The sequence below is a fragment of the Mobula birostris genome, chromosome 4 (assembly GCF_030028105.1).
Source record: "Mobula birostris isolate sMobBir1 chromosome 4, sMobBir1.hap1, whole genome shotgun sequence".
Taxonomy (NCBI): domain Eukaryota; kingdom Metazoa; phylum Chordata; class Chondrichthyes; order Myliobatiformes; family Myliobatidae; genus Mobula; species Mobula birostris.
Genome location: NC_092373.1, coordinates 10,479,449 through 10,501,998, shown reverse-complemented (window position 1 = coordinate 10,501,998; position 22,550 = coordinate 10,479,449). Strand labels below are relative to the sequence as shown.

At 41.3% G+C, this 22,550-nt stretch overlaps 1 protein-coding gene across 1 annotated transcript; it reads right to left on the bottom strand.

Annotated features, from left to right (window-relative positions):
• Window positions 1-10,812: 10,812 nt before the first annotated feature.
• Window positions 10,813-22,348, bottom strand: LOC140196977 (extracellular calcium-sensing receptor-like). Its single transcript, XM_072256913.1, has 5 exons — window positions 22,076-22,348; window positions 20,263-21,096; window positions 17,089-17,316; window positions 11,811-11,934; window positions 10,813-11,720 (listed from the first exon to the last, which is right to left on the bottom strand). Exons 1-5 carry the CDS (start codon window positions 22,331-22,333, stop codon window positions 10,813-10,815), a joined length of 2,352 nt encoding a protein of 783 aa, XP_072113014.1. The 5' UTR covers window positions 22,334-22,348.
• Between the last annotated feature and the right edge of the window lie 202 nt (window positions 22,349-22,550).

The following is a 22,550-nucleotide window of genomic DNA, read 5'->3' as shown; positions in this document are numbered from 1 at the left end:
AAGGTAAGGGGTGGGAAGTTCAAGGGGGATATTAGAGGAATGTTTTTTTTACTCAGAGAGTGGTTAGTGCGTGGAATACACTGCCTGAGTTAGTGGTGGAGGCAGATACACGAGTGAAATTTAAGAGACTACTGGACAGGTATATGGAGGAATTTAAGTTGGGGGAATATATGGGAGGCAGGGTTTGAGGTTTGGCACAACAATGTGGGCCGAAGGGCCTGTACTGTTCTGTACTATTCTATGTTCCACGTAAAAAAAAAATCGGCCACAGCACAGAAATACGTGGAAAACCAATAGTCATCGGCAGCCAAACAGAAAAGGTTCTCTTTATTCCCTCTCATTACCCCCTGCCAATCAGCCACTGCTTCAGCCATGCAATTATCCTCCCTGCAATAACATGGGCTCGTAGCTTGTTAAGCCGCCTCATATGCGACACTTTGTCAGGGGCCTACTGAAAAGCCAAATACACAGCATCAATTGATTCTCCTTTACCTATTGCATTTGCTATTTCCTCAAAGAATTGCATTGGATATGTCAGGCAAGATTTCTCCTTGAGGAAACTCTGCTGACAATGGCCTATTTTATCATACTGCACCAGGTATCCAAAAACTTCATCCTCAGCAATCGACTCCAACATCTTCCCAACCACTGTGGTCATACTAACTGGACTATAATTTCCCTGCTTCTACCTTTCTCCGTTGGTGAAATTTGGAGTGGTATTTGTAATTTTCCAGTTTTCCACAACCATTCCAGATATTTTTAAAAATATCATTACTATGCTAGTACAATCCCTACAGCTGCCAGTTTCCGAACCTTGGAATGCACCGTACGGTCCAAGTGAATTATCTAACTTTAGAAATTTCAATTTCCCAAGGAGTTTCTCCCTAGTAATCGTAACTGCACATACCTCGTGAACCCTGATATTTGGAACGTCCACCATACTGCTCGGGTAGATATATGGGTAGGCGATTTTTAAAATGTCATGAAAATTGGAAAGTCGGAGGTGCAAAGGAACTTCGTAGTTTTTTTCTGCAAGGTTCCTTTAGGGTGATTTGCACGTTGAGGTGGTGGTGCAGAAACAAATGCGCTGTCAGCATTCATTTCGAGAAAACTAGAGTATAAACTCAAGGATTTGGTGACGATTGTTTATACAACTCCAGTGAGGCCTCATTTCGAGTACTCTGAGTAGGTTTGGGTTCCTTATCTTACAAAGGATGTACCTACATTGGAGAAATTTTAAAGGAATTTCACGAAAATGATTCTGTGATTTAAAGGCTTGAGATATGGAGAGTGTTTGATGATTCTGGGCTTCTACTCAACGGCGGTTCTGCGGAATGTAGGGTGAACACTTTGAAAACTATCTAGTGGAGTCGATGTCGAGAGGGTGGTTCCTATAAAATGAAAGTCCAAGACCAGAAAACACAGCGTCAAAATAGAAGGATGTCCTCTTTGAACGGAGATGAAGAGGAATCTCTTTAACCAGAGAGTGGTAAATCTGTGAAGTTAGTTACCACAGGCGGCTGTGGAATCGAAGTCAGTCGGTATATATAAGGCAGCGTTTGATAGATTCTTGATTAAACAAAGCATGAAAGGATATGGGGAGAAGGCAAAGATTGTGGCTGAGCAGGTAAATGGATCAGCCATTTTGAAATGGCGGTGCATCCCGATGACCCAAATGAAATAATTCTGCACCCATATCCCGTGGTCTTATCGACTTAGATGGATCGAACATATAGTAATTTAAAGTGTGTGTAGGCCGATACGTATTAGCTCATAATATCAATATTCATAATAGCTGAAACTTCCTCTCATCTGTTGTTACATACCTCGTTGGTCTCTTGTGACTATCTTATGACCATGATGTAATTGATTATCTTGTGAGCATGATGTAGTGGTCTTCTGATGGTGTGGTGATGTAATTTTCCCGCCAGTCTAAGGTCACGTGATTACATCTTCTCAACTGGTACATAACTGGAACCCCTGTTGTTATGCAGTTTAGTTTGTTGCTTAATTCGTCAGTTACTCCGTTATGCTGCGTAATCGACTCATGATGCAGTTTCTATTTAAAGTGGAGTTTGACTTTCTATTGTCAGTCTAGTATTCGAGAGTGAAGATCTTCCTAAAGTACGAGAGCCTGAAGGATCGAGTAAAGTTGGTGTCCTTCGGTGGTTTCATAAAGGATCGACCTTATTGAATCTTCTTTCAGAAATGGAGACCTGCATCTGAGATAACCCCTGTAAGATCAGGAAGGTTTTTTGCTCTGTTCATTCGCCAGGAAAAGATCAGTTCCTTTAAGCCATTTTATTTCCTTCGTCGTGAATCCTTTGGAGAATCAGCAGTAATGTCACATCTCGAAGAAATCCGTTTCCAGAGAAGTCTCTCCTTATTGACTGTGTAAATTACTTTGACTTTCGAATTAACCATTTTAAGAATGTGTTCGAATTTACCACTTTAAGAACTGTTCCAGATTTGCCGTATAGCCGTTAACTTCTGGTGAAGTTAGTCGTTTGAATACTTCTCGCTATTGTTGAGCAGAGTTCAAAATGTTTGTTTGTTTATAAAACGTGACTCAATTATATGTTCATTGTTTCTGGTCATGTGACAAAAATTGGGGCTCGTCCGGGTTTGCTTCGATTTCGAACCTAAGTGCTTGTTTAATTATCAATCTGATTTGGAACAGGGAAATCCCCGACTCTTTTGTTTGATTAGTCTGTAGGTGCTTTCGGCACCAATAAACATTGAGGAGTTTATGGCATTGCCAGACTCCTATTAGGGAAGGCGAAAAACGATTATGTAGCCTAGATTGCTAGAAGGTTGGAACTTAAAGGAATTTCGAGGGTTACAACAAGGCCAGTCATTCAGAGGAAAATCGCGGAACACTATATAAATTCAGGTGTTTTTGATGAAGCAGAGTTAGATAGGTTCCCTGTAAGTAAAGCAGCAATCCAGTTGCACCTGGAACAGGTAGCGTTAGAAAAGCTTACAGTAGAAGCTGACTTAAAACAAAAAAATTTGAAGCCGATTTGGAACGAAGTTGGTTAGAAGCTGCAAATAATCAGAAGGAATTCGAAGCTAGAGAAGTAGATAGAAAGAGGGAATTTGAGCTAGCGATGCAGAAATTAAAGATGGAGGTTCAGTCCTCTGGATCTAGTTTGCTGCTTGTCGGGAGGTTATATAGGCTCCTCTATTTGAGGATGCAGAAGTGGAGAAATATTTCCAACATTTTGAAACAGTTGCTCTGATTTCAGGGTGGCCGAAAGATAAATGACCAGTGATGTTACAAAGTTTAATTAGAGAGACAACAAGTTTATATAGCTCTAACTGTTGACTAAGCACTTGATTATGATATTTTCAAGCAGCATATACTAAAAGCATATGAACTGGTTCCCGAAGCTTATAGATAAAGATTCAGAAACTTGAAGAAATCCGTGGAAAAACCTTACGTGGAATTTGCCTGCGATAAATCTGTGTGTTTTGAGAGATGGGCTTCCTCAAAAATGGGAATGGGAAGTATAATCAATTAAAAGAGTTGATTTTATTGGAGGAATTTAAAAGGAGCATCCTTGTTGAAGTAAGGACATACTTAAATGAGAGGGACACAGCTACATTGCAGGAGTCTGCTAAGTTAGCAGATGAGTATGCTTTAATCCATAAGACTAACTTTTCTCTGGGTAGAACTTTTAAAAGGAAAAGTCGCACAGAGAGTCAAGATAAACCAGAAATTAAATCAGAAGTTAGTGCGAAAGTAAAGGATGAAGGAAAGACACTTTATATAACTATATCAACATATAACAATTACAGCACAGAAAGAGGCCATCGCGGCCCTTCTAGTCCATGCCGAACACTTACTCTCACCTAGACCAACCAACCTGCACTCAGCCCATAACCCTCCATTCCTTTCCTGTCCATATAGCTATCCAATTTAACTTTAAATGACAACATCGAACCTGCCTCAACCACTTCTGCTGGAAGCTCATTCCAAACAGTTACCACTCTCTGAGCAAAGAAGTTCCCCCTCATGTTACCACTAAACTTTTGCCCTTTAACTCTCAACTCATGTCGTCTTGTTTGAATCTCCCTCAATATCAATGGAAAAAAGCCTATCCACGTCAACTCTCTCTGCCCCCTCATAATTTTAAACACCTTTATCAGGTCCCCCCTCATCATTCTACGCTCCAAAGAATAAAGACCCAAGTTGTTCAACTTTTCTCTGTAACTTAGGTGATGAAAACCAGGTAACATTCTAGTAAATATTCTCTGTACTCTCTCTATTTTGTTGACATCGTTCCTCTAATTCAGTGACCAAAACTGTGCACAATACTCCAATTTTGGCCTCACCAATGCCTTGTGCAATTTCAACATTACATCCCAACTCCTATACTCAATGCTCTGATTTACAAAGGCCAGCATACCAAAAGCTTTCTTCACCACCCTATCCACATGAGATTTCACCTTCAGGGAACTATACACCATTATTCCTAGATCCCTCTGTTCTACTGCATTCTTCAACCCCCTACCATTTACCATGCATGTCCTATTTTGATTAGTCCTACCAAAATGTAGCACCTCACATTTATCAGCATTAAACTCCGTCTGCCATCTTTCAGCCCACTCTTCTAACTGGCCTAAATCTCACTGCAATCTTTGAAAACCTACTTCATTATCCACAACTCCACCTATCTTAGTATCATCTGCATACTTACTAATCCATGTACCACCCCATCATCCAGATCATTAATGTATATGACAAACAGTATTGGACTCAGTACAGGTCCCTGAGGTGCACTACTAGTCAGTGGCCTCCAATCTGACAAACAGTTATCCACCACTTCTCTCTGACATCTCCCATCCAGCCACTGCTGAATTCATTTTACCACTTCAATATTAATACCTAATAATTGAACCTTCCTAACTAACCTTCCGTGTGGAACCTTGTCAAAGGCCTTACTGAAGTCCATACAGTCAACATCTTTTTGGTCCTATTATTGTAAGAAAGCTTGTCACGTAATAGCTAACTATTTCTGAATGAAGAAGAAGGAGAAGGACGCAGTCCCAGATGCTTGTGTGCAACATATTGTAACACCTGTAAATCCACAGGGTTCGATATATACAAATGAAGCTTTGTCAGAGTCTGTCCAACTTAACTGGGGATATGATCATTTTATAACTGAAGGATTTGTATCCTAGAAAGAGTGATCCACTCCGGTGCCCATAAAAGTCCTAAGGGAAACTGGAGCTTCTCAGTCACTTATGTTAGACAGTGTTCTAAAGTTTAGTGATGAGTCTGACATTGATGAGGTAAATTATATATGAGGTATTGGGAGAGCCCACATGCCTGTACATTTGTAGAATATAAGTTTAAGTTCAGGGTTAGATACAGGACTTGATAAAGTAGGACTACAGCCCAGTTTAGTGCTGGGACCCCAGTTGTTTACAATATATATTAATGACTTGGATGAGGGAATTAAATGCAGCATCTCCAAGTTTGCGGATGACACGAAGCTGGGTGGCAGTGTTAGCTGTGAGGAGGATGCTAAGAGGATGCAGAGTGACTTGGATCGGTTGGGTGAGTGGGAAAATTCATGGTAGATGCAATTTAATGTGGATAAATGTTAAGTTATCCACTTTGGTGGCAAAAATAGGAAAACAGATTATTATCTGAATGGTGGCCGATTAGGAAAAGGGGAGGTGCGACGAGACCTGGGTGTCATTATACACCAGACATTGAAAGTGGGCATGCAGGTACAGCAGGCGGTGAAAAAGGCGAATGGTATGCTGGCATTTATAGCGAGAGGATCCGAGTACAGGAGCAGGGAGGTACTACTGCAGTTGTAGAAGGCCGTGGTGAGACCACACCTGGAGTATTGTGTGCAGTTTTGGTCCCCTAATCTGAGGAAAGACATCCTTGCCATAGAGGGAGTACAAAGAAGGTTCACCAGATTGATTCCTGGGATGGCAGGACTTTCATATGAAGAAAGACTGGATGAACTGGGCTTGTACTCGTTGGAATTTAGAAGATTGAGGGGGGATCTGATTGAAACGTATAAAATCCTAAAGGGATTGGACAGGCTAGATGCAGGAAGATTGTTCCCGATGTTGGGGAAGTCCAGAACGAGGGGTCACAGTTTGAGGATAAAGGGGAAGCCTTTTAGGACCGAGATTAGGAAAAACTTCTTCACACAGAGAGTGGTGAATCTTTGGAATTCTCTGCCACAGGAAACAGTTGAGGCCAGTTCATTGGCTATATTTAAGAGGGAGTTAGATATGGCCCTTGTGGCTACGGGGATCAGGGGGTATGGAGGGAAGGCTGGGGCAGGGTTCTGAGTTGGATGATCAGCCATGATCATAACAAATGGCGAATGGCCTACTCCTGCACCTATTTTCTATGTTTCTATGTTTCTACCCGTGAATGATGTTTCTTTGCTGTTAGGAAATGACTTAGCACATGGACAAGTTTGTCCTGAAGTACATTTGATAATAAAGTACATTTCTGAGGAACCAAAGATGGATTCTAACACGGATTCCACCTATAGGACCGGACTGTTATCCATGACTGTTCAAATGGGGATTCGAATTTTGAGGATGTGTCAGAAGCTTTCTTACCTTCATTGTTTGATCAAGATTCTTGTGGTGTTTGTGACCATGGAGATTTGTCTTTATCTCGGAAGGACATGATAACAGAGCGGTGTAGAGACCCTGAGATTATCAAATTAAATGAAAAAGCTCTTCCGGATAGTGAAATTGAGAAGGGCCAGTAGGATATTATTTTGAGAAGGGAGTATTAATGAGGAAGTGGAGATCACCTACCATTCCTGCAAGTGAGGAGTGGAAGTTTTCTCATCAGGTACTTGCTCCTAAAGTTTATCGGAATGAGTTTTTAACTGTGGCTCATAGTATGCCTTTAGGTAGCCATAAAGGTGTGAAGAAAACTATGAACAAGGTTTTTAAACATTTCCACTGGCCTAGTTTAAGAAAAGACGTGGTGACCTTTTGCAGAACATGCCATACACGCCCAATTTTGGGTAAATCGAATCAAGTTACTCCAGCAACCTATTCCTGCATTTGGTGAACCATTTTCAAAAATTATTACAGCTTGTGTAGGCCCATTGCCAAAAACTAAAACTGGCCATCATTATATGCTGGCCATCATGTGCACAGCGTCAAGGTTTCTAGAGGCAATAGCGGTTAGGAATATAACGGCTACAACCGTAATAAAGGTTCTTATATAATTATTTACTTACTTTGGGTTCGCTAAGGAAATACAATCTGATCAAGGTCGTAATTTTACGTCTGGATTGTTCCAGCAGATGGTTTATAAACTGGGTGCAAATCAGATTACCTCGTCTGAGTGCCATCCAGAACCGCAAGGAGCATTGGAGAGGTTCTATTCTACCCCTAAAAACAATGATTAGGATGTAGTGTGTGGAAAATGAACATGATTGGGATGAGGGCGTGCATTTACTTCTATTTGCCGTACAGGAATCAGTGCAGAGATCCCTAGGTTTCAGTCCTTTTGAACTTGTGTTTGGGCATAGAGTTAGAGGACCTTTGGCCTTGTTAAATGAACAGTGGATTAATAAAGAAGTACACACTAATTTGTTGGATTATGTTTTAAAATTTAAGGAAAGATTTCATAAAGCTTGTAGCTCAGCTAAAGAAAATTAAAAAACGGCTCAGGAGAAACTGTAATCTTGGTATGATAGGGAGCTAGAACCAGGTCTTCTAAGCCTGGAGATAAGGTGTTGGTTCTTTTCTCGGAACAAACGAACCAGTTACAAGCTAAATTTCATGGTGATTATGAGTTTATATCTAAAGTTAATGATGTGGAAAATGTGATAAAAACACCAGACAGAAGAAGGCCAACACAGCTTTGTTATATAAATGTGATAAAACCATATTGCGAGAAACAGTCCGCTACGATGACTGTTGTGGTCAATAATGATGAGTCTGATCCCACTAGTAACTTAATGGATGATTCATCTGATGATTCATTTTAAACCCAACTTAATTCTGCCAGGTTACCAAACTCAACAATTCTTGAAAATATTGATGAGAGATTAGCTCATTTATAGCCAGAGCAGAGGCAGCAGCTGAAGCAGTTTTCTATTTTAATTTAATAGCGATTTATTTCCAGACGTTCCGAAAAGAACCACTGTAGCGTCACTTGATGTAGATGCTGGTGAAAGCAAACCTATAAAGCAATATCTATTTTGGATGAACATGGAAAAATGTGAACTTACTGAACAAGAAATTAAGTATATGTTGGAGAATATTATTATTAGACCTCCTAATTCGAATTGGAGTTCCACGTGTGTTATGGTGCTTAAGACAGACAGTAGTATTTGGTTTTGTACTGATTACAGGAAGGTAAATGTTGTGACAAAAACAGATGCATATCCAATCCCTAGAGTGGATAATTATGTGGATAAAGTGGGAAAAGCAAAGTTCCTTACAAAGATTGATTTGTTAAAAGGTTATTGGTGTGTTCCTTTGATGGATAGCGGTAGAGAGATTTCTGCATTTGTAACCCCATCTGGGTTATAGGAATATAATGTCCTTCCTATTGGGATGAAGAATGCACCAGGAGCTTTCCAGCGGATGATTAATTCTATAATTCATGGGTTCAAAGATACAGATGACTATATTGATGATTTAGTTACAGGAAATGATACTGGGAAATACACGTTACTGCGGTGGAGAAACTATTAGAAAAGCTTTCAAAATCTAACTTATATTTGAGTTACTGTCATTTTCCTGTCAGTTGGAAAGAAGCTGGACATTCTTCTCTGACCTCTTTCATCAACAAGGCCTTTTTCACCCACAAAACTGCCGCTCACCTGATCATTCTCTCTAAACTCCTGAGACTGTTGTGCGTGAAAATCACTGCAGATCAGCTGTTTCTGAAATCCTCAAACCCAATCTGGCATCACTATCAAAGTCCGTCATTCCACATTTGTTCCCCATTCTGATATTTGCTGTGATCAGAAAATTAACCGATTAACCCTAAATTCATGTTTTTTTATCCTTGAGTTGCTGCCATATAGAAACATAGAAACATAGAAAATAGGTGCAGGAGTAGGCCATTCGGCCCTTCGAGCCTGCACCGCCATTCATTATGATCATGGCTGATCATCCAACTCAGAACCCCGCCCCAGCCTTCCCTCCATACCCCCTGACCCCCGTAGCCACAAGGGCCATATCTAACTCCCTCTTAAATATAGCCAATGAACTGGCCTCAACTGTTTCCTGTGGCAGAGAATTCCACAGATTCACCACTCTCTGTGTGAAGAAGTTTTTCCTAATCTCAGTCCTAAAAGGCTTCCCCTCTATCCTCAAACTGTGGCCCCTCGTTCTGGACTTCCTCAACATCGGGAACAATCTTCCTGCATCTAGCCTGTCCAATCCCTTTAGGATCTTATACATTTCAATCAGATCCCCCCTCAATCTTCTAAATTCCAACGAGTACAAGCCCAGTTCATCCAGTCTTTCTTCATATGAAAGTCCTGCCATCCCAGGAATCAATCTGGTGAACCTTCTTTGTACTCCCTCTATGGCAAGGATGTCTTTCCTCAGATTAGGGGACCAAATCTGCACACAATACTCCAGGTGTGGTCTCACCAAGGCCTTGTACAACTGCAGTATATGATGGCTGTTATATATCTGCATTAACTAGCAGGTATGTAGCTGCATGTAATAAAGTGGGCACAGAGTGTATTTATAATGGTTCAATAGCACTACTATCAGATCCTTGTACAGTACTTGCAATGCTGCCTCTGGAAATTATTCAAAAAACTAACAGGTTCCAACGCCCTGTTGGTCTACATAAAGGAGTTCTGAAAGAGCTGTGTTTGGAGCCAGGCTGCTATCTTCCAAAATCATTTTCGTTCCTGTGGAGAACCAAAGTGACCCCAATATTTATTAAACGATGGGTTTGAGGATTTCAGAAACAGCTGATCTGCACTGATTTTCACGCACAACAGTCTCAGGAGCTTAGGGAGAATGATCAGGTGAGCGGCAGCTTTGTGGGTGAAAAAGGCCTTGTTGATGAAAGAGGTCAGAGAAGAACGTCCAGCTTCGTCCAACTGACAGGAAAACGACAGTAACTCAAATATCCATGCATTGCAAAAGCAGAGGGAAAAAGATCAGCTGTTTTAAAATGGCGGAGCAGTCTCGATGGGTCAATAATATCGAAAATAAAGAGGATGGGGGAGAAAAAAACAGCAGTTGGCACCGTGCTCGTTTATTTTGGAAACGAATAATATAGCTACTAATTGTATTTGAGATATAAAACTGAGGATTTTTACTGACTTTCATCACTATAAATCTATTCTCCAATGACTGGTCTTAATTGATTCAATAATAACACAAAAAAAAGAAAGTGCAATCTTTGAAGTTCTCCAAGTTCCAATCGGACTGACATATTGACAGCGTTTGCGTTTGAGTGAAATTATGATCCGTATTGACAGAAGAAGAATTTTAATAATGCAGGAACCAGAAATATACAGTAAATCGGACATCACATTTCCTTTTTGTCACATTCGCTCATAAACGTACGCACTTTCCAAACAAAAATATTGCAACAGGTTTTAAATTATTAAACACTTGTTTTAAATTCATACAATGTTACATATCTATGTAAGACCATAAGTCCATAAGATATAGGAGCAGAAGTAGGCCATTCTCCCATCGGGTCTGCTCCAAAGTTTAATCATGGGTAATTGAATTTCGAATGTATCAAACGATTCCAATCGTAGTTTAATGAATGAGGACTGCACACATGAATGTGACGATAATATAAAGGGAAGCTGGCATTTACAATGAAGTCCCTTTAGCCATCATACATTTCTTCGTATTTATTTCCGGTTTCAGTAATAGAATGTAACATTTTGGTGCAAAAGTGCACAGGAGCAGACTGAAGCTTGATGCCCAGATAGCGAACACCTCTACAGCCGCGGTGTACTTTCCTGGAGAGCTCACGTAAGCTGGAATAAAAGTTATCCAAACAGCGCAAAAGATCAGCATGCTGAAAGTGATGTACTTGGCGTCGTTAAAATTGTCTGGTAGATTCCGGGCAAGGAATGCAAGCAATAAGCACACGATGGACAGCAGTGCAATGTAGGCCGACACTAAGTAAAAGGCGGTCAATGAGCCCACGTTACATTCTAGAATAATGATGTCTCTGTAATGACACATGTTTTTCAGTGGGGAGGGTGGTGACACACTTACCCACAGAACGCACACTAAACCTTGCAAAAAGGTAAGACTGAAGACACCCAGACGTTGATGCGTCGGTCCGAACCACTTCATCACGCTGCTGTTGGGAGGAGTTGCTTTAAAGGCAACCACGACAAGTATGGTTTTGCCCAAAATGCAGGAAATGCAAAAAACGAACACAACTCCGAAAGCCGTGTGGCGCAACATGCATGACCAGCCGGACGGTTCTCCAGTGAAGGCGAGGGAGAAAATAAAGCAAAGCAGGAGGGCAAAGAGGAGCAGGAAACTGAGTTCGGAGTTATTTGTTTTGACCATTGGGGTTTCCCGATACCGGTAGAAAATCACAGCGATGGCCACTGTAAAACCTATTCCCATTAGAGCAAGCGTGACTAAAACAAAGCCCAGAAGTTCAGTGAAGGAAAGGAACTCAACTTTCTTGAGAACACATTTTGTTTTTGCCTGATTGGACCAATACTCCGCGGGACACTTGATGCAATCAATGGAATCTGGAAAAAAAGATATTCATCTGATATGAAAACAAATGTGAACATCTAATACAGGGATCGAGAGACATTGCTCTTCATCTTTGCACTTACTAGTGACATTGCTGATTTCACCATCCGTGCACTCTGCACAGTCAAAACAACATATCGGCTGCCCTTTCTGGCTGACTTTTCTTGTTCCAGCAAGACAGGGCTCGGAGCAAATTGCCTGTGGGATCTGAAACAACAGAAAATAGGTATCTATTGGATGTTCACATGCACCATTTAACAAGCTAAGCTTGAAATTGAATATCTAAAGTAAAAGAAAATTTATTATCCAGCGAACGTTGAAATGAGTTACCTGGACAATATTATATGGCCCTTGGACAATATTATTTGCTAAGGCCCTTGCCAGTTTGACATTTGCCTCCGCAGACTCCGAAGAAACACCTTGTCAAGCGCTATGGACGTATTCCGACTATTTTCCCCAAGACCGCAAACAACTTCTCCTCTGTAAACTGCATAAGCTCCATTAAGCTGATGCCGCTTTGCCCCACTTCTATATAATCTGCGTCCGTCTCCTGAGTAAATACAGATGCAATAAATCAATTAATATCGGTCCCATCTCTCTTGGCTCTACGCATCGATTACCGTTCTGATCTCCCAGACGACATATTTTGTCCTGTGCTATCCCTTTGCTCTTAACAGATCTACAGAACCCATCAGGAATCTTCTTGACCTGTTTTCTGGGCAAACTCATCCATTCCTTTAACCCTTTTGATTTGGTTCTGAAGTGTTCTCTTATATTATACTCTATAGGCACCGCATCTGTTCCAACCTGCTCATGCCTGCTGTACATCTCCGTTCCATTTCCTCTTAAGTGGGGAATCGATCGCTTGAAGAGTAAGGTTCATTGCATGAGCTATCTTTACTTTTTAATTAGACTTGCACATGCAAACTGTATACTGTCAAAATTTCAGTTCAGCAGGTTTCTAAATTGCAAAGTACACCTTTGCCAGAAAGCAACCTGTCCTAATCCACACATTAAAATTCTTTCTAATACCATTAAAATTGGCTTTTTTATCATTTAGAATTTCAACCCACGGACCAGACGGATCGTCTTTCATATTTGCTATGAAAGTAACCGCATTGTGCTCACTGGACGCTACGTGTTCCTCAACGTGTAATTCTTTCACCTTCGCTACCTCATTCTGTAATAGTAATCAAGCACATTCTCTCGTTGGGACTTCTACGTACTGATGGATGAAGCTTCGTTGAACACGGCTGACAAACTCTGTTCCATCTACTCCGTAGTATGTGAGTCCCTGTCAATATGTGGAAAGTTAAAATTACCTACCATTATAACCGTATTCTTCTTGCAACAATCTGCAATCTCTCTGCAAATTTGTTCTTGTATATCCACGGACTGTTGCGTGGTCTGTAATATAGCCCCATTAACGTGGTCGTAGTTTTCTTATTACTCAGTTCCACCCATAATACATCACTAAACGAATCGTCCAATTTATCCAGACTGAGCACAGCCGTGACAATTTCCTTGATGAATATCGTCACCTCTCCACTCTAAACCCCACAGCTCTGTCACGTCTAAAATAACCACGAAATACTGTGCTGATAGGCCAGCACTCCTGCCAGCAGTCGTCACTAATGGCGACAGTAACATGTTTCTATCCATGCCTTGAGCACATCTGCCTTTCCTTTGGATCTTTTGTTGATTACAGAGGGGTAGGTGTTTGCACTATTGGGGCATATTAAGGCATTCAATCCCCCGGGCCTGAAAAGGCGTTCCAGCGGATTCTGTGCGAGGCTTGTGCAAACATTGCGGGTTCCCGAATAATAGTAGAAATGTCCGTGAGAAACATGAGATTTAGAAACATAGAAACATAGAAAACATAGAGATCTTTTAAGAATTGATAGATTCTGGCACTGTACCGAATGACTGGAAAATTGCAAATGTTACTCTGCTATTTAAGAAGGCTGGAAGACATCAAAAAGGAAACTATTGTCCTGTTAACCTGACATTTTGATTGGGAAGTTGTTGGAATCAATTGTTAGGGATGAGATTATGGTGTACGTGGAAGCACATGACAAGATAGGCCAAAGCCAGCATGATTTCCTGTAAGGAAAATCCTGCCTGACAAACCTACTGCAATTCTTTGAGGAAATTTCAACCAGGGTTGACAAAGGAGATACAGTAGACGTGGTATACTTGGATTTTTAGAAGGCCTTTGACAAGGTGCCGCATGTGAGGCTGCAAAACAAGATATGAGTCCACGGAATTACAGAGAAGATACTGGCATTGGTGGAGCATTGGCTAATCGGCAGGAAACAGAGAATCAGAACAAAAGTATTCCATTCTGGCTGGCTGCTGGTTACCAGTGTTGTTTCACAGGGGTCGGTGATGGGACCGCTGCTTTTTCCGATGCACGTCAATGATTTGGACTGCGGTAAAATTGATTTGTGGCTAACTTTGCCGATGATACGAAGATAGGGTGGAGGAGCGGGTAGCGTTAAGCAAACAGGGAGCCTGCAGAGACAGAGTTTATAGGAATGGACAAGGAAGTGGCAAATGAAATACAATTTTGAAAAGTGTAAGGAAGAAATAAATGGGCAGAATATTATTTAGATGGGTAGAGAATTCAAAATGCAGAGATGCAAAGGGACTTGGGTGTACTTGTGCAAAATAGTCTCAAGGTTAACCTCGAGGATGAGTCGGTTGTGAAGAAGGTGATTAGAATGCTGGCATTCGTTTCTGAAGGCGTACAATTTTAGAGCAGAGGTGCGGTGTTGAGGTTCTAAAAGGCACTCGTGAGAGCACACTTTAGTTATTGTGAGCAGTTTTGGACTCATTATTTTCGAAACGGTATACTGACATTAGACAGGCTCAGAGAAGATTCAGGAGAATAATTCCAGGAATGAAAGGTTGAACGTATGAGGAACGTCTGTCAGCTCTTGGGTTGTATTCCCTGGAGTTCTGGAGAATAAGGGGCGATCTCAGAGAAACAATCCGAAGGTTAAAAGCCCTGAACAGATTAAATATGACAAAGTTATTTCCTATGGTAGTGCATTCTATGAGAAGGGGGAACGATTTCATAACTGAAGGACGTTCCGTTAGAACTGAGATGCGGAAAAATTACTTTAGTTAGAAGGTGGTAAATCTGTGGAATTTTCCTTGCCACAAGCGGCTGTGGAGGATAAGTCACTGACGGTACTTAAGGCTGCGAAAGATAGGTCCCTGATTAGCCAGGGCATCAAAATTTATGGGGTGAAAGCCGGAGAGTGGGGATGACCGGAAGAATTGGATCTGTCCATGATTTAATGGCGAAGCAGAATCGAGGGGCCAAGTAGCCTACTTCTACTCCTATATCTTATGGTTTTATGGTCCAATATCTAATTTTCTTCTATTAATAAAGGAAGTCCACAATGTTGAGCCTACCATTTAAAGTGTGGAGAGCCAGAGATAATCGCAGGGGTGTTATTCTATGAGACTTGATGTATAATTGTTTTCGATGGACAGAGACTGATTAGGAATAGTCAACATGACTTTGTGCTTGGTAGGTCGCGTCTGAGGAATCTTATAGAATTTCTTGAGGAAGTTACCAGGAAGGTTGATTAACACAAGATTGATTTTGTCCGTAGAAGTTAACAAGGACTTTGAAAAGGTCTCATATGAAAAAGATGGTTAAAGAATTTCAGTCACCTGGCATTCAAGACAGGGTAGCAAAGTGGATTAGATTTCGGCTTCACGCTAGAAGTAGAGAGTGGTAGCAGATGGTTCCCTCTATAACTTAAAGTCTTTGACAAATGTCCGCAGCAATGATTGGTGCTCTGCCCATTTTAGCTGTCACCTTTATCAACAATCCAGATGACAATGTAAAACGGATTAGCAAATTTCTGTATGACACAAAATGGGGGTGGGGGGGGGCGTTGTGGGCAGTGAGAAAGATTGCAGCGGTAACATGACAAACTGGAAAAATTGACTGAAAATGGCGGATGGAATTCAATACAGAGAAGTGTCAACTATTGCACTTTGGGAGGAGACACCACGGTAGGACTTATATAGTGAAAGGTAGGGTACAGCGGAGAACAGTCGGATGTGGGATGTGGATGTGGGATTCATGATTCCTGAAAAAAGGCGTTAAAAATGGATAGGTTCATAATTCTATTTTGGCACATTGGCCTCCATAAATCAATGTATCGAGTACCGGAGTTGGAATTTATATTGAAGTTGTATCTAACGTTTGTGAGGACTTACTTTAAGTATTGTGTGCAGTCATGTCCCCTACCTGCAAGAGAGATGACAATAAGATCGAAAGTGTGCAGAGAAAAGGTAGATGGATGTTGCCTGGACTTGAGAACGTGAGTTATACTGATGTTTTGTGTTGGTTACTACTTTATACTCTGAAGTGTCGAAAACTGAAGGTAGTTTGGATAAAGGTGTCTACAGTTAGATCAATGCACGATTTCTTTTACTTCTAAAGATGGGTGGAATAGAATTTGTAGACAGGTTAGATAGCGAAGGTGAAAAATTTAAGGAGCGCATGAGGGAGATGTTCTTCGCTGTGAGGATGGTGAAATTGTGGAACAAATGCCAGTGGAAGAGCTGGATGCGAGTTCGGTTTTAAAATCCAATATATGTTTCGATAAGTACATGGGTAGAAAAGGTATGGAGGGCTATGGTCCGAGTTCAGCTTGACGAGACACGGCAGATTAATACTTGGGCTTGTAAGTGATCGGAAAAAAGGGGCTGCTCTGTGCTGTAATGTTCCATAACTGTATGAGTGTATGAATCAACAAATCCAAGATGTTTATCAGCATTGTTTACAAGATTATTAAATATTATAGTGGTACGAGAAATAGAGGACACCGTGATATGAGAGTAGGGTACTCGATGCTTCGAGCCTGTCCCACCATCCAGTCTGGCCATGGCCAATCTACGTTGGCTTCAACTTGCTGTATGTTACATTCCCCTTCATTTTAATTCCTTTAGAATATCTACCTGATTCCATCATAAATATACCTAAGAATTTTGTCTTCACCACCCTCCGGGCCAGAAGATCGCAGACATTCACGAAAATCTCAGAAATGAAATGCCTGCATCACTCAGTTTGAAATGAGTCTTATCTCGTAACTGTTTCCCCTTCTTTGACATGCTCCAACTGCCCAGTCGATCTCAACACCTAACGTAATAACACACACTTTCAATAAGTTCATCCCCCGTTCACTTAACGTCTTAAGAAAATACACCACACTGTGGAGACTGGACTTTCCAATACATAAAGCGATTCCATTCAGGGCTTTATCGGCCATAGCTAGGACATGAGACCGTTTCCCATTTCACTAATGCAAATAGATGTTAAAAGACGGGCCATACCATATTCCCAGTCGTACTCCACATGATATCTCCAAAGTTCATCATTAGTTCGCGCCCTGCCGTAGCTGAGCCATCGTAATATCCGACGCTTACAATGTCAATGCTCCCCTTCAAATTTGCCTGTAAGTTCACAAACTCGTATCTTGGAACCGGGTCTCCATTTTTATCAAAATATACTGTTTCGCCCCTCTTAGCTGTGAAATTCACGGTGCGGAAGTAGTGCATTAACTGGGGCGCGGGTGGTGGTGGTGGGGGGGGGGGTGGAAGAGACAGAAAAAGGAAGCAAGGTAGGCTTTTCGTTAACCGCGGAATAAATATACACATTCAAAATATAGAGATTAAATTTTGCTGTAAACGTGAATGATTGAAATGTGCTGCATAAATAACACATAAACAAGAGATGTAAGCAACACACATAAAAGTTGCTGGTGAATGCAGCAGGCCAGGCAGCATCTCTAGGAAGAGGTGCAGTCGATGTTTCAGGCCAAGACCCTTCGTCTAGTCCTGACGAAGGGTCTCGGCCTGAAACGTCGACTGTACTTCTCCCTAGAGATGCTGCCTGGCCTGCTGCATTCACCAGCAACTTTTATGTGTGTTGCGTGAATTTCCAGCATCTGCAGAATTCCTGTTGTTTGCGTTTAAAAACAAGAGATGTAATTTGAGATTGCCAACGATGCAGTCAAGAGTAAAAAAACTGAATAAAATTTTAAAAAACAGTTTGGAGGTGACATCGGAAAAACAGGAACTCTAGCACGGTCTGGAAGACATTATTTCCTACGAAGAGAAACCCAACAGCACGAATTGCAGCGATGCTTCACCACCAGATGAACTCAACGCCTTCTATACTCGTTTCGAAAGGGAGAACACAACTACAGCTCTGAAGATCCCTGCTACACCTGAATTACCCTGTAAACTTCGGCTCAGAGACCAATGTTAGGCTGCTTTTAAAGAGACTGAACCCTCGCAAGGCGGAAGGTCCTGATGGAGTACTTGGTAAGGCTCTGAAAACCTGGGCAAACCAACTAGCGGGAGTATTTAAGGAGGTTTTCAACCTCTCCCTGACAGGGCCAGAAGTTCCCAGTTGCTTCAAAAAGGCAACAATTATATCAGGGTCTAAGAAGAATAATGTGTGTTGACTATCGCCCAGAAGCACTCACAGCGCCAGTGATGAAATACTGTGAAAGATTGGTCTTGAATAGACTGAACTCCTGCCTCAGCAAGACCTGGTCCTACTGCAATTTCCTTATCGCCAAAATAGGTCAACGGCATATGCAATCTCAATGACTCTCAACACGGCTTTAGGCCACCTGGACAACACCATCACCTCTTTCAGGATGCTGTTCATCCACTATAGCTCAGCATTTAAAACCATCATTCCCGCAATCCACAGGCCTCTGCAACTGGATCCACAGCTTCCTAAACGCAAGACCATAATCTGTGCGGATCGGTGATAACATATCCCTCTCGCTGACGATCAACGCTGGCGCATCTCAGGGGTATGTGCTTAACCCACTGCAAATACTCTCGATACACACATGCCTGTGAGTCTAAGCATAGCTGAAATACCATCTATAAATGTGCTGACGATACAACCATTGTTGATAGAAAATCAGGTGGTGACGAGAAGGCGTATAAGTGTGCAATACACGAACTGGTGGAGTGGTGCCTCAGCATCAACCTGGCACTCAACGTCAGTAAAACGAAATAGTTGATTGTGGACATCAGGAACAGTAAAACGAGGGAACACATACCAATCCTCATAGAGGATTGAGCAGTTGCAAGTTCCTGGGTGTCAAGATCTCTGACGAAGTAACCTGGTCCCAAAAAATTGATGTAGTTAGTAAGAAGGCAAGACAGCGGTTATACTTCATGAGGAGTTTGAAAATATTTGGCATGTCACTCAAATGCACTCAAAAACTTCTATAGTTGTACCTTGGAGAGCATTCTGATAGGATGCATCACTGCCAGTTACTCTGGGGAGGGTGCTACTACACAGGACCAAAATAAGCTGCAGAGGGTTGTAAATCTAACCAGTTTCATCTTGGTTACTAGACACAAAGTACCAAATACATCTTCAGGAGCAGTGTCTCAGAAAGACAACTCCATTATTAAGGAACTCCAGCACCCAGGACATGCCCTTTTTCTCACTGTTACCATCAGGTAGGAGATACAGGAACCTGAGGGCACACACTCAGAGATTCAGGAACAGCTTCTTCCCCTCTGCCATCGGATTCCTAAATGGGCATTAAATCCTTGGACACTACCTCACTTTTTAAAATATGCGGTATTTCTGTTTTTGCACGATTTAAAAGATCTATTATACTGCACTTGATTTACAAGTTTACTTATTTTTTAATTTGTATTTATTATTATTATTTTCTCTTCTAGATTATGTATTGTAATGAACTGCTGCTGCTAAGTAAACAAATTTCACGTCACATGCCGGTGAAAATAAACTTGATTCTAATTTTAATTCTTCTCGTGAAATGCAACGGGCCACAGTTCTGCTCGACTGGAATTGGATCGACTGTCCATTTACGTGCCCGGTGAGTTCCTTCAGCAATCTGTTTTTCTCCATTGATATTGTAAGCGGAACAGAAACAGAAACAGAAACGTACATAATTCCGGCGAGAGTGTTTAAGAAATTTCTATTTGCCGTCAGTCCCGAGGTATAAGAAGCTGTGGTTGTAGATCTGAGGTACAAACTCACCCTCCTCCTCTTGGAGTGTGCAAAACTGCAAAATCGTAGACCTATTCGATTTGTTTTGTCTCTTCGATGCTGCTCCCTCACCACCACCTAATAAAGTGTAATACAATCTACTGGGAGCTGCTGTACATGTAGATCAAACAGAGATTTTGCCAATATTTATAGTTCAAACAAGACCCTGTATAAAAGTTCCAAGCGTGAACCACACTGTAATTGAGAGAGATCGCTTCTCTGTTAATTAGCTGATCCATTCCGCTGTTATTAACAGATTGATATGCTAAACATTGGAAACCATTTTCACGGAATAAATATTTGACCACCAGAAAGAAAATTCATTGCTAAAATATAATAGTCAATGGTTGAATACTCGAAAAGGAAATTGGAACAGATTTTATATTCAAGATATACTCAGACCTCCAAGCTTTCTTAATGACATGCTTGCTTTAGCAAAGGAATTACATGCCTACCTGCCATGACTCGAAGTTTGCAATTTTCGCACATGTATTATTCATAAAGGGTCTGTCGCCTTCTACGCAGGTAAACAGATTGTGGAGCGCATGAGCGATGGAGTAGACCGCGGAATATACATGGTATGAACTCCCATCCAGTATCGGCGGAAAATAGTCATTTTCTAACTCTTCCACGTGCTCCTTCCCGGTGCATTGCCGAACTTGACCTGGAGAGCTTTCCGGGCTTGTCCCATTGTCTCTGGTAAAAGAGCATGTGAATAGACTTTCCCAAAACTCTGTCACCATAATATTGCCAGGAAAGTTGGAAGGATGGATATTCTGAAGATAATCTCTGAGATCATCTATCTCTGTCCTTGGGGTGGCCGGACCAATTGTCCCGGTGAGATAAACTGCTCTTTCTTCTGCCGGAAGAACATTTCTTGTCACCCATGCCTCACTTCCAATCCACTGTATACCAGTTAAATTTTGACGGATCATCTCTTTCAATAATATTCGCATGTCACCATCGTCAACAAAGGCCACTACCACTTTAGTAAACGCCTGTTTAATCACCTGGACAACTTTACTGATTTTCTGTGCCGAATCGGTCCTGTAAAATGACTCAGAGTACGCAATGCAGATCCCAAACTTCTCTGCATATTCCACAAATCCTTGCATTCCGAAATTACCATAATCGGTGTTACTTCTAATTGTTCCAATCCAAGTCCAGCCGAAGGTCCTTATTAGTTCAGCAAGAATTTTGGACTGGTACTGGTCGCTGGGAATAGTTCTAAAAAACGTTGGGTATTCTTTCTTATTGCTGAGACAGGAACAGGTGGAGTAGTAACTAACCTGTTGAGAAAGAGGTAAATAGATGAATACCTGGCACCAGCTTTAGACTATAAGTGTCTGATATACTGCTGACGTTTCTTTGTGAATCTACCTATGATTCTATGTAATTGTTATTGAAGTTACAACATGAAGAATATACAACATGTTACTGGCATAATTTACAACATTGCATAAACAACTTATTTATCGGTCATGTAATAATACACTGGTTAGCTACAGCAGGATTTCTGCTTACGGTTCACGTCACCCAATTATTAAGACGACGTGCGAACTTTGGCACGGATGCCTGCAAGGTTTACCAGGAGGCAGCCAGGATTGGAAGGCATAAGCTCCAACAAGAATTTTGACAAACTTGCGTTGCTTTCTCTGGGTCAACGGCAGAGAGGAGAAGTTTGATATAAACAAATGTGACATGGACAGAGTAGATTGTCCCTGTATTTTCTTTTCTCCTATCGTCAAGTGCTTACTTCTAATGCCATAGTGAAGGCATTAAAGTGAGGGATGGGATATATCAAAGAGGATATGCTGGGCGATTTTCCTCACAGTGTCTGGTACATGGAATACGTCACCTGGGATGGTGAAGGGGGTACATACGATAGCAGGTTTTGAAAGGCTCTTGGATGGGTTCATGAACGTGCAGGAAAAAAGTGATATAGGCATTTTTGGGCAACAGTGACCAGTTAGTTCATCATTTAAATAATAGTTTAATTACTTCGGCACCGCACATGGGATGAAGGGAATGTTCCTGTGCTTTACCTTCCTATGCTCTGTGTTTTAGGTTCTATTATACCGAAAATTAACGAGGAAAAATAAAGTAATAAAGTTCTTGATGTTTATTACTGTGACTCGGACATATCAAATTCTTGACATACTTCATCGACTGTAATGTCACAAATAATATATTTATTTTGTTGGTGTACGTGCTAATTAAGAGATGTACCGCCCTAGTTAAAATGCATTCAAAATTTTGATACATTACCATCAGGATCCTGAAAGACCCAATTGTCCTTGCAGTTACAATGGAATTCGTAGATGGACCACAGCCAATAATGGCAGCGACATTGGAGGAACCTGTGCATTCGGGGTATTCAATTGATTCTTCTTCTCTGTTGATCAAAGCGAGTGCTGCTTTTGAGGCGATCGTGGAGGACGAGCAGTCATCGTGAATCTCATATCCCAGTGTGATTCCCGGGAGCAGATTCTCATTCTGGTTTATTTCTTCAATGGCAAAAATCATCGTCTGCGCCAGTCGGAAGCTTGCAAACCCAAAACTGTGTGATAAATATAAGATAAGTTTATTGAAGTCTCCAGATTCTTAATTCAATCAGGAAGTGACATTCAACAATTCTGAATCTGGAAATATTTAAAATGGAACAATTTTCTTCTTGTCGATACAAGATGATCTCTGCACTGATCTTGGCTCCAGACGTATATTGATTGTTGGTAATTTTACC